The 13,383-nt window shown below is 37.5% G+C and overlaps 1 protein-coding gene across 4 annotated transcripts in view; it reads left to right on the plus strand.

Moving 5' to 3' along the window:
* Nucleotides 1-13,383, plus strand: part of FARS2 (phenylalanyl-tRNA synthetase 2, mitochondrial) — a 237,463-nt gene that overhangs the window by 47,539 nt on the left and 176,541 nt on the right. For 3 of the 4 annotated variants that reach the window (XM_029961409.1, XM_018076885.2, XM_018076888.2), the window contains 2 exons: nucleotides 2,530-2,646; nucleotides 6,094-6,729. In XM_029961409.1, coding sequence (XP_029817269.1) covers nucleotides 6,112-6,729 — 618 coding nt within the window. In that variant the 5' untranslated portion in view covers nucleotides 2,530-2,646; nucleotides 6,094-6,111. The remainder of the gene's footprint in view (nucleotides 1-2,529; nucleotides 2,647-6,093; nucleotides 6,730-13,383) is intronic. The other variant, XM_029961410.1, reaches the window with a different exon arrangement.

Consider the following 13,383-nt stretch of genomic DNA (forward strand, 5'->3'; position numbering starts at 1 on the left):
TTAGCTTGCTGATCACAAATTCCAGTGTGTGGATATTCTACTTCTGAACTGCTTAAACCACATGCACTGCAGGTTGTCTTGAAACCTGGTTATGGCAGTCTTTGAAACAGTCTAATACCAGCTTGACAGCACAACTACAGAGTTTGCAAGTGTTTTGGCTACTGAAATGCATTTTTCTTGTCTTGAATCATATATCGGGAAGCATTATCCTTTTAGTAAGTGGGAAACTTATGAATAAATCTGAACAATCCTGGAGTGACACTGTTTATCAGGGGAACTAGAGCCTTTGGGAGACCGCATGGGGAACTGAAACTTGTTGCAGTGGATGATATTTGTCATCATATGCAATATCCAACCTGAAACTGAATGGTGAGTGGAATCAAGGGATGACAAAAAGTTTAAAAACTGGTGCTTGCCTAGATGTGTGTTCCTTTCTCCAAAAACTTGCTGCTCACTATGACTGACTTAGCCAATCTTGCAGTCCTAAAGAATGGTAAAGGTGTTTGAAGGTGGGCCTCAGAAGTAAGGACCACATTTTCTGTGCTTGCCTTCACGTGCTCATGTATGTAAGACAGGCCATGAAATGCTGGCTTTTGTTCAGGCAATAGGCATCTTCTGGATTAGTGTAAAAGGAGCATGGTTGCTAATACCTTTTATTTCATATTTAAGAAGTTCTTATATGTAGCACTCAGAGAAAGCAGGGTCATGCCTTATCCCAGAAAGGTTTTTTTAGTTTTCTTTCTCGATATTGCAAGCCGCAAAATGTTGCCGAAGGTGACATCATGATTAATGTATCACCATTATAGTGCAGTCAGCCAGCCAACTTATGAAACATTTTTGCTTCAGTTAAGAGAAATAACAAAATAAAAAAAGTAAGTTATTCTCTATGTTTCATGGAACTTGCTGACAGATTATTAACTAGATGAGCTCCAAGTATATGAAAAAATTAAGAGCCAAATAGTTGAAGGCTATGTTATCTTGCCAATGCTTGGTAGTGCTTGCAGCATTTTATTCGGTTGGTTGTTCAGCCATCATCAGGGGCATCTAATAATGTTCTGCCCTGGGAAGGTCAGGTTCTACAATGCATCCATTCTAAGTTAACTGTAAGACTATTTCAGAGGTCTGTGTATGTTACATAAATTCAGCATGCTTGGTAACACTGAAAGTCTGTTCTAGTGTGCAACAGTATATCAGCATTTTAAAATGAGCAAGAAAAAAATCTGAGCTTGTTATTAGTATTGCATGCAAAATAATTTATGTTATATCCTATGCTATATAGATATGGTCATGGCAATACAATGATATTTGCTGCTGTAAGCCTGCATAGTTTTCAAAACTAAAATTCAATGCTTAGCTAAATTGCTAAGCAGACTGGTAAATGTCCAATTTTAGCAGCCTAACATATGTTTATAGTTTTTGTTTTAACATATGCTATGTTGGTTGAACTCCCCTCCCCACACATACGGTAGATAAAAGCTGTCACATCACAAAATGGTGGCAGCCCAACTTTTCTAACATTTTCCATGGCACTTCAGAGTCTTGCATTAATTAGCTATTCTTGGATAGGAGACAGACTCTCATCTTCATAGAATTTTGGTTTCAAACCCGTCATGTACTTGAGTTTATGTATGCAGTAGCCCATCTGTGTTTCTGCAGCCATAAGCTGTAAAAAGCACAGGGCATAGAGAAAAACAGTCAGCAAGAGTGAGGCTGCCCTTGGCTCATGGACAATAATACCTAGCAAATGACCATGAAAGCAGCCCCATTTGGTTCACTGTGCCTCTAGTTTGCTCAAACAGGAACATTCTTTCTCTTCCACTTCTCTGTGAGAGGTGAGTGAATAAAACAACGCTGGTGCACAGACCTTATTCTTTTCATTGTGAGCTGCTAAACTACCCCTCTTTTGTCCTCCTTTTTCAAGACAATTTCACCAAGTCTATGATTCTTTCCTAAACTTCAGTTGAGTAGAGGAGAATTGTGACAAATACCACTGCAACTGTGATAATGCTGTCTTAATCCTTGCTGCAGTGTGACATGGAAACCTGGATTTAAACATGAAAGGACATACTGTAACAGTACAGCAGTATGATCCCTTATCACATCAAACTGCCTTTTGCATGTGCTCCAAAATCATGATATTTTTTGTCTGATGTACTCTGTGTGCCATTTCCCTGTTGTTAAGTTCTTGACTGTGGTGTGCTTCAGCATGTGTACTGTCTGCTGAGCTGCTGCATGGGGGTGGTTGGTTTTCTGTGGGGGATGAAGGAACCTTGTCCATCAAGTGAAACTGCTGTAGATATGTCACAGGGTCTGTGGTAGAGGACTGACATTGGCAAGTGCGGTCACATCTGTGCTTGGTCTATGCACAGCATGGACAGAGTTGTTCTGATTCCTTCATCCCTGGGTGGCATGGGTGCTACCTCCTGCCCTCTGGTCTGCCTTGAAGCTGCTCTAAAGCTTATACCCATGTGCAGGCATAGTTCCAAATGTATTGCCACAACATAATGTATGATATCATCCCTCTCAAAGCTCTGAGTTCCTGCACTTGTATTACACATCTCGGTATGGAGATTGAGGGACTTGAGGCCCATGGAGCTTCAGATGAGCTGCTGAGGGACCCTGGAATGTGTTGGTGGCAGTGTCTGGGTAAGTATCTGTGTAATAGGAGATCATGGGCTTGGTGCTTGCATGTCCACCTGCAGTGCTTTGAGAAGCCCCACCAGGAGCTGCTGGCAGGACAGCCTGCTTCCAAAGCCCTGCCTCAGCTCCCAGCTGTGAGTTGGAGCCACTGTCAGGCTCCGAATGCATGACCCACTGGTAATGCTGGTGGAGTGCTTTACCATCCTTGGATTGTAGATGCCAGTGGTGGTTGTTCAATGTTTATTTCTCGTTTATGTACTTGTTTTCAGCTACAGGACCTGCAGCTGCTGTTTGGCTCGCTGTGCTTGTTAGCTGGCTGGCAGTCCTTTCTGTGGGATTCAGGTTTTGTCAGTGTGCACAGAAACCAGTTTTGTTTCACTGCCAAATAATAAGCATGGTGGAAATAAAGAAAGAAAATTATAAATTTAAACTGGTTTTTTGTAGATGTTTAGGTAACTGTAGACAGAAATAAATAGACTTAAATAACTGTCTATTTGTTATTAAGTGAACATAAGTAATTAATGTGTTCTTAACTCTGGGTATGTATTGGTATGAGAAAGATAAAAAGAGGTCTTTATTTTCCTGTATTGGTCTCCACCTTGGTAAATATTATTTTGATTTGAATATTTTGTGTACGGTGTACAGAGTGTAAACATGTTTTATTTTCTTTCTTCTCTGTGGCTTCTCTCCCCAAATGTAAGTTATGAGTTGGACTAGTCCAATACCGTCTTTCTGTAAAAAGTCCTGGAAAAAGAATACATGGGTCTGTGGTGAGAGAGGAAAGCAGCAGAGTGTTGGTGAAGGACTTCAGTGTTGCTGGTGCTCTCTATGATACCATGTCAGTGACTCCTTTAGTGCATGTTTGCTGTTGTTTGCAGTACTTGGACGTTGGATAACTCATCAGAAAACATTGGATAACTGTAACTTTTTTTCCTTACTGCTCACAGTAGATTTTGCTTCAGATTGGAATAATAGTACAGGTAATAATGCCATTTAACTATCTAAGGCACAAGCATAATGTTAGGATGAAAACTCTGATACAACTTCTTCTGTAGGTTTTTCTTCCGTACAGGTTTGTGAGGAGTATGTTTCACTTGCTCAGAAAAATTAGTGTTTCTGAACTATCAGGAACTGATACCAAAATGTTGCTCATTACAAATACTGAAATATCAGATAGGCCCTTAGAGATGTATACATTAGAGTCTCCCTGATAAATAATGAGTCTTAAAATAAACAGACGAACAAATAAAAATCCCCCCTCCCCAACACTTATGGATCACGTTCTAATTTCTCTTTCCATAGATTTATAATCATGAGAACTCTTTCTGTGAAAGTTCAACTTCTCATATGGTTGTCTGATTCTCAGAGGAATGATACTTAGGAAACCAGCAAACATCACGAGAATTACAATAAAGTCAAGAGAGTTTTTTGTACATTACAGTTATGTGTAAGTTTTGAATTGAATTTTTTAGAAAAATAAATGTATGGGCAGATGGTGATATTTACTTAAGGGAAGCTGAATTCATTATCTGATTAGAACTGGATATTTCAAGCAGCTGTTTAAAAATGAGAATTTTCTTTCCATGAAGGAGAACGTATGTTTTGGAAAAATGGAGCCTCTTCTCAGAATGTAAGACTGTCCCTTGTTTAGCCTGTGTCAGAGGAGTTTCTGTGTCTGTGTGAATTCATTTATGGGTGAACTTTCTCAGTAATGGTCAATAACTAATTTGGTGAAATAGTTTTGTAAACTCTTAACTGCCCCCCCTGCTAAAGGCAGTCCTTCTTAAAGGTTTCAAAACTAGATAAAAGTTGCAGCTACTCTTTACTTCTGAAGATACTTGACCAGAAAAAGGATTAAACCAAGTATTATGCTGCCTGCCAAATTTAATTTCTGTCTACCTGACTTGCCTTTATTTTAATTGGTTGAAATACAATTACTGCATGAAACAGACTCATAGAGAACATCTAGGCATAAGACAGAAGAAAGGAGGCCAAATGTGAACATACCCATTGTCTTTTAGAGATTTGGGTTTTTTTGACTCTATATTCTGCTATGTGTTTATTCTATTTGCATACATATTTTAAAGTGCGACAATATGAAAAATAATCTTAGCTTGCTTGTTCTTTATTTACATTTGTTTCTCTTATGTTCCTGTGGAAAGTAAGCCAGATTGTAATCCTGGCATAAAGATGGAAAGGAATCTCTTGAAAAGTGTGCTGTATTCATTGTTAATGTCTTGTCTTCCCCCAGTTCTTTAAGATGACTTTCACAGAAAACTCTCACCCAGGAAACCTCTGGCCCTCTATTTCTTAGTTCATAGGGAAATACAAGCCAGTTTGTTTGGAGCAGATGTCTACCCAGTGACTTAACTTCTAATACCTCTGTTTTCCCATTCGGTAATAAGCAAATTGTAATGCTTTAATTATTTTACTGAAATTTATGCTAATATTTCTGAAGCTCAACTATAGATTTTCAAGAAATGTCTCTCTTTGAATGCTGCAGAGTAATGCAGCTGTGTATGCATGAAACACAAAGCCCATTTGTAAACAGGGAGGATGTGTAAAGATGGCCCTTTGATAGGAAATGAGTACTTCAGTCCAGACTACTTTAAGAATCTCATCACCTCATTTGCCTTCCTGATATCTGACAACCTTGTCTGCCCAGTACAGCAGTGGAAGCTGTGAAAATAGCCTTCCTGGGAACATGTGGAAAAAGGGATTTTGTGCTTGCCCCAAAATGCTAAAACTGATTCTGACTATATGGGGCCTTTATTGTGAATCTTGTGCAATACTCATATGTGAACTTAACGTTCTGTTTATATATAAATAAATGGCTTGTGGTCTAACCATCTGTTTGTTTGTTTTTTTTTCAAAGTGGTTCAGTAGTTTGAAAGGTTAAACTGGTTTCGTTTGGTGTTGAGTAAGAATTAGTGGTGATTGCAGTGTGTGCCACATACATCAGGTTGATCTGAAACGTGTTCTGCAGCTTCTGCTAATGGGGGGAGGTGATACAACAAGAAGTTAATGCTTGGGGTTTTATTATAAGCAAGTTCTGCCTGCCAAAGGCCACTGTTAAATTTGAGTTTCTTGGAAGTAATGTTTGGTTATTGCCTCATATTTTATAACTGGATGAAAAATACTGTTTGAAAGAAGGTCTGATGTTTATTCAGCTGTGAAGAGCATTTTCTAGAACAGGGCTAAAGATAGTTGTGGAGTCATTAATACTGATGCGGTGATACAGAAGCCCGATAATTGAATAAGATATCCTAGCTGAAATTTGATCACAAGGGTATTTTCCCTCCTCTGAAGTTAAAACAGTGGTTTATAACAGAAACTTGGTCATACTAATCTAGCAGACATTTGGATTCATGTATACCTGAGATACTAGCAATTCCTACAGCAAGATTGCTGTTCCTAACTCAATTTTTTTTAATTCTTTTTTTACTTCTCTAGATTATAAAAAAGTTCACAATGGCAATGCTGTGGAAGTTCATGAGAGTAGCTAAATATTCTAAAACAGCTTTATCACCAAAAGTAAAGGTAAGAGGAATTCCCACCCATTCAAGGCATTCTTCATCCAAGTCTGTACCTTCAGATTTTGCTGCCAGTGCACCATGCTCAAATACTGTGGAACTGCTTGGTAAAACTTATCCTCAGGATGACTACAGCAATGTCACAGAGAAGATTCTTTCCAAGGTGGGAAAGAACTTGCACAACAGAAAACATCACCCACTGTGGCTAATCAAGGAGCAGGTGAAGGACCACTTCTACAAACACTATATAGGACGCTGTGGGACTCCACTCTTTTCTGTTTATGATGGTCTTTCTCCAGTGGTTACAGTACAGCAGAATTTTGATAGTTTACTTATCCCTCAAAACCATGCCAGCAGAAGGAAAGAGGATAACTATTACTTGAATCGTGACCACATGCTAAGAGCACATACATCAGCTCATCAGTGGGACTTGATACACTCTGGCCTAGATGCCTTTCTGGCAGTGGGAGATGTCTACCGCCGAGATACAATCGATAACACCCACTACCCAGTCTTCCATCAGATGGAAGGAGTTCGGCTCTTCTCCTGTCATGAGGTAAGAATGCTCTAGTTGGGGTGACAGAGACTTTGGATAAGTTGTTCAGTTGCACAATTCAATTCTATTTCTGTCACAGCTCTCTTCTGGTGAGATCACTTTACCAAAAACCTGTCAAATTATACTTGAAGGACTCATGGATGTGAGTTGTTACAGCTACATCCAACGTGCAATTTTTATTGTTGTCTTTTTTCTTCTTTTAATAGCACTGACTGTAAATGAATGTCATTTTTTAAGGTAATTTTCCATTTTTCAGCTCATCCTAAAGCTGCATTGAAGGATTCTGTTGTAGCCAATCCTTATGTGTGTGTGATGCATACACAGTAAACTCATTAGAGTCCAGAAGCATCAGCTAAAGAGCTCTAGGTAGATGTCCAAGATTCTTAAGTTTATATATTTTGTTTGCACAGCTTGCATGTTCTGCAAATGCCTGGGTGTCATTAAGTACTCTGCTGCATCATTGATCAGTGGTAAATACAAGCCAGTTTGTTTTCCAAATAGTAATTGATTTGTATAATTTGTGTACGCTTGTAGCAATACTGCCAAATTCACATTTCTATAACTAAAACTAGCTTATTCTAATAATACTGAGATGTAGACCGTTCTTAATGTGGTTGCCAATGGATGACAGAAGCTTGGCAGGGAAGCCTGATGGGTTTGGATGCCTGAGGGAAAACCAGGGTAGTCATAGAGCGCTGCTTTTCTCTGTGATGGGATGTGTTTGCACTGCCTGCACTGGTGTTTCCCACCTCATGTGGCCACTGCTTTCTCCAGTACAAACACATTCCTACCTCTGCAGGTGTTCTGTGAGCTGTGTGGTGTGGAATCCAGCCTGCAACTGCTTCTTTGGTAACCAGGAAATGGAAATCTTACAGACTTATCCGGTCTTCTTTATTTACTGTTCTTTTCCCATAGACCTACTTACAAATACAATCAGAGTATATGGAAAAAATGTATAATACTATACTAAGAAAATACCATTTCTTAATGTTTTTTGTTCATGACTTTTTTTTTTTAACTTGAGCAGAAATTCAGGCATTCAGATGTAAAGGTTTTATCTACCACAAAATTATAACATCAACATTCTTGCAGGATGAAATTTCTGCAAATTTAAGTATGATTGATCTAATTATTGAAATCCTTGTTAATGAATATACCCCTTAAGGAATTTTAATCTTAATGACAGACTATTTCTTTCTATTCTACAAATTTAATAATAGGAATAGTAGGATTTTAATTACTGGGAACAGAGTAACAGAAATGTTCAGTGTCATATTCTATCTAGAGAAATGCAATGTTTAACAATCTCATTCATTGCACTGGAAATTGCTTGTTTCTTTTTATCTTCTTTCTTTCACCAAGAAAACAATTGAAATATTGGAGAACATTAGTAGCTGATGGATTTGAAATTAGCTATGTGCTGGAAAATGTATCTGTCTCTCTAAAGAATGAAAGTCCATTGGACTTTCTATACTGATAAAGAAAGAATAGTGGTGTGGTGTACAATGCGTAAAGTCTTGTTTATTGGGCAACATGCAGAAATTCTAAACCTGAGCATGATCTGAAGCATTTTTTTTTGCTTCAGTTCATGTTTAAATGTTGATAGAGCCTTGCCATATGTAACACTTTTTACAGTCATAATCACAAGAGCCTCGTGGAAAAAACTGAATGTGTAATTCTGGAATTTCACTGGGGACTGTTCCTGTGTTTTATATTCTGGTTGCCTGTTCAAAATAATCCACATTTAAATAATTCCAGGAGGAACTGCCTGAGCGGAACAAAGACTAAATAGAGGTAATACTACATGAGAGAAATATTCTAATAATAATTTATTTGTACTCATGTTTAAATTGCAACCCACTGAGCAGAAACATGTGAATATCAAGGCCTGTTACCCTTGCTTCAAACTTTTCATTCATAACCAGGCTGCAATCTCTGGGAAGAGGAAATTTCCACAGTACCAAGGATCAGAATCTTTGGAACCGAGGGAAAAACTGTTAGGTCTTAGCTACAAGTCCTGGGTACATTTCATCTTATGGCCAATAGAGTAATTTTACATGCTGTAGTCAAGACTAGGTTAAAACTCCTGCCCTATATTCAGTATAATCTTCTTCATATCAAAGGTAAAGTCAACACAGTGGAAGTAAGAGCTGGAAAAACAAATCAGAGTTTGGCAAATTTACAGTGTTTATTCTGAGATATTTGTGAGCTGTTTGTTTCTTTGGCTTCATGATGGTTTGTTGATTATTTTTTAAAGAGAAAGTTAATCTATAATTTAAAGATGGGCAGGTAACTGATGCTTTTCTTTGAGTGCAGATATTAAAGTACTAAAGAAATTACATCTTCCAAACTAACTCATTGCTAAAAGTTAGAATAATTCATGCTTAAATTTCTCATAAACTTTTAAAAAGTGTCCTTGGACTGGCTATCAAAGAACATTTGAAAATCTATTTAGACATGTTTTCAATATATTTAAAAATATTTTAGGTAATTATTACCTGAATGTAATATATAAAACAGTTAGAAATGAACTAATATAAATAGTTAAAACCAGAGCCAAAATAGCTTCCTAGATCTACTTCAGATCTGAACATAAAATGAACTGTTTTTCTTAAACAGTACCCCCAAACAGTCTTTCTTTTTTATTATCCTCTTCCAGCATGCCTGTTTTTCTTCTGATAGTTGTTTAGATTTTTTTCCTTTCTATGGATTATGGTTTTTTCCCTTTTTTTGGTGTTTTGGATTGGCAATTTTGATACTGCTGTAGTCAGATTTGAACTGGCTAACTTTCCTGGGTGGATTATAAAAGAAATCATTTCTCTGCTATGCCATTGTCTTTGATGCAGTTCCACAATTTATGGAAAAGAGAAAAAAAATCTCAATAAATTGCACTTTTTGCATGTCAGCCAGAAGAGGGAGCCAATATAAACCCAATGGCAGTCAATGAACAGCTTTCAGTTGATATAAAAAAATGTTTACACATCGGAAGGAGGCTTCATACGGTGTTTTATAGTCTGTACTGAATTATACATAAATTTTAAGGGGAACAGATGCTAAAACATAGGAATCACTCCTCTAATTCAGTAACCTTGTTCCAATGGAGGCCAATACCAGATTGTTTAGATGAAGAAATGCATGTTTGTGCTAGAAGTAGTAGGGATAGATCTTTATTCTCCACTGAAATGTTTATGGTGGAAACGACAACTTTTTTTTAGGATACAATGTAAAAATGGTAAATATTCCAGTTACAAAGGACTACTCCTCCAAAGCATTCTATATAAATGCAAAAAAAAAAAAAAAAAAAGAAGAGTAACTTCTAGTGTTTATATCCTGAAATTTAAAAAGTCTTAATCTAGGTAATATAAAAGGAGATTTTTCTGGTTGTCATCTAAATACATACTCCTTTCCTCATCTTCCCATGTTTTTATACCTTGACAATAATACTTTTGTATTGTTAGAAAGAAAAAAAAAGTTGCTTTTGTCCTTTTCCTTATGCTTTGGGATAGGTATGAACACTTGATTGACCAATAATCTACAGGAGTTATTTGTTTGTTTTTGGTTTTTTGTTAAATCAAGTGCTATCCTAGGTTTTCACTTGCAAAACAAGTGTCTTTAGGTTTGACTTCTCCAAAATTCTGTATGCTACTGCAGCTTTAGACACTGTGCTTCTGCTCTGACACTGTATCAAAGGAAAACTCCTTCTTGTCTTCAGTCACTTTTTTAATGCTCACATGTAAAGGAATTTAAATCAACTTATAGTGTTCCAGAGGTCAGCCTATTATATGTAGTGATTTGGAGCTTTTACAGTATGTTTGGAATACTTGTGTATGAAACTGGGAGTCATAATAGCAATGATTAGCTGAGCACTGAGGAACAAATATTTTAGAAGGTTTAAGTGGCCAAGGAAAGGTACTCTTCTTAGCCCTCTGCCACTCATGGATAGGGTTGTGAGCAAAGCATCAGTCCCAAGGAGCCTTAGAGATGCCTCTCTTTCTCTCAAGGAGCAGTGAAGGGTGTCCAGGAGCAGAGGCACCTTGATAAGAAAAAGAGCAGCAGCATTACTTTGCTAGAATATTCTGAGGTGAATCTGTTTGGCTGAGTGGTAGGAATAGAAGGCCTGTCTAATTCAGGTGGAACTGACTTCATTTTTGCAGTTGTCTATCTTAGTTGTGCATATTGTAGTATTCAGTATTTTCCCAGTTGTGGTATATAAATCATGCCATAATAAATAGATCTTCACTGGTCTGAGGACCCAAATTGTATTCTTTGTTATTTTTAGTTGAAAATTTGACAGTGAAGGACATCAGAAGGTCTGTGAGATTTTCATAGTGGTCCATGGTCTAGAAAGTTCGAAAACCACTGGTGCATCTTTTATTGCAAAGACTTTATGTAAAATATTTTTTCGAACTTTGTGTCATCCAGCTAAAAAAAAATAAATCCAACAATACTGTTCAGAATAAAGCAGTTAAGTCTATTCAATGTGATATTTTAATTGTGTAGGGAAAAAAAAGGGCAAAATATCTACAAGTGTATTTGGGAAATCATCATCATGGCTAGGCTTTGTGAACAAAGATTTGGGAAGGGCTCTACCCACACTTGCTACAAGTGTGCTGGTGGCTAAAAAGGCCAATGCGAGATAGGCACGACTGGTTGCAAAAGGCACAGCAGAAAGACACTTTGGATGGTATCGACAAGACACGATTCTTTCTGTGTTGTCTTTTCTCCTCAAGAGTGATCCTGCGTGCGTTCTCAAAAGAAGCAGCAGCGTTATAGATGGTGTGTCTCCAGACCTCCCGATTGGAGACCAGAGTAGACCAGTGATGATGATGTATTTGGGAAGTATAAGGTGCTTAAAAGTAAAGGAATTTCTATTACCACAAAAACAGAAGTCTGAGTCCGATAATATATGTCTCATTATAACAGGTATCTTTGTAGCACTGTTACTTTTTCTTTATGGTTCAGAGACATCTCAGTTGTTTTCCCTTTGCTTTCAGAAACATTTTCTTTAGGTAAAACAAACAACCAAACAATAGAAATAACCTTTCTTTGCTGTAATTGGAGGACTGAAAATGGAAGGATGTAGAAGTTAAGGTGAGCACCTGCAAGCTTGTGGCTTCAAGTGATTTTTGCCTTTTTCTCCCCAAACCAATTCTTCTTGATATGCAATAAAGAACCTTCTGTCATGAAGACAGTAGGTTGGGTTTTTTTTTGGTACCTAAAACTGCCTGGCTTGGGGTGAAGGTTTACATCTTGGAGGCTGACTGAGACTGACATTAGGTTTTCTCTTTGAGATGTCTATGAGTGGCATCATCTTCATCATTCATGATCCATTGGTTGAGTTTTGAGTTCCACAGCACTTTTAAAATGTTATGGAAATGGCTTACTCTTAGTAAGTAGATTCAGAGGAGTGCAGCTGTTGGTTCATTTTTAGGGACATTTATCAGGGCCAGTGAGACAAAATGTATTTGGTGTGGCAAGGTCAAGTGTTGCCACATGCAGATCTTCATGTAGAGATAATCTTAAATGCTGCTTTGTCTGTGAGCATGATTTATTCATTATCTTAATCAATGCATGACTGGGCAGGAGGAATACACAACTGCATTGTGGAAAGACAGAATGCCGTCCTATTAAGAGACACTTAATCTTGGATTGAATCCTAAACGTATGGATAATGAAGGAATGTGAGACCAAAAAATCTGTCAAGTGACTGAGGAGACATTGGGATCTTGATTTAAATCGCCTGTGTGACTTCTGCCCTTTGTGCCAGGCTGAGAAATACGAGAATGTGCTTTTGAGGGAGCATAGCTCCATTTGTATTTGTCCAATTAAAACCCTGCATCTTCTTGCCATTACATGTTATCAAATATGATTTTATTCTTATTATGAACTAAATTGTGAGTAAATTTCATGCCGCATGGTTAGGTCACTTCAATTCCTTTCTTCTTGCTCCTTTGTAATGCAGCATAATTAGATATGCTGTTAAATCCTGGTAATTATTAATTTTTTTAACTTCTGCATGGTGACACAATATTCAATGTTTTGCACACTTTCACTAAAAGAAAAAGCTTCTTGTCCTTACACTAGACAGACGCATAGGTGCTCGATTTATGGCTACAGGAAATTTCTTTTCTGGTAGTAGTAATGACTGACCTTATTCAATACAATAAAATAGTGCATTTTAATTTAGTGTGCACTGAAGGAATAAATGTATGTGAAAATGTGATGTCTTGAATGTGTCAGTGTTTTATGCCAGCTTGTTACATATTTTTTTTCTCCATTTGCTCAGATATGTGCTTGAGAAAAATTGACATCAAAAAGGAGCAACCATAGGTGATTCTTCATTTTATCCAACCTTTGACTTTCCTGGCTTTATAGAAATGTTGAAGTGTTCCTAATCCAAGAGATCTACTTAGCACAGTTCAATCATTGTAATAGTGAAATTAGTGTAAGTTAAAGCTGTTCATATTGGATGAAAAGTGAGGATGGAAAGTGGGGAATAAATATTAATACAAATGTAAGGGATCTTTTTTTTCTCAGTATAACCCCATCCGCAGCTGCACTGGAGTTGACAGGAGCTGATGGAACCTCTATGGAGAATACCAAAGTGCATCTTGGTGCCTGCCTGTAAGGGGGACTGTTTTCTTGCCACTGACT

Source organism: Manacus vitellinus, unplaced genomic scaffold (genome assembly GCF_001715985.3).
Source record: "Manacus vitellinus isolate BGI_N305 unplaced genomic scaffold, ASM171598v3 scaffold_33_pilon, whole genome shotgun sequence".
NCBI classification, from domain to species: domain Eukaryota; kingdom Metazoa; phylum Chordata; class Aves; order Passeriformes; family Pipridae; genus Manacus; species Manacus vitellinus.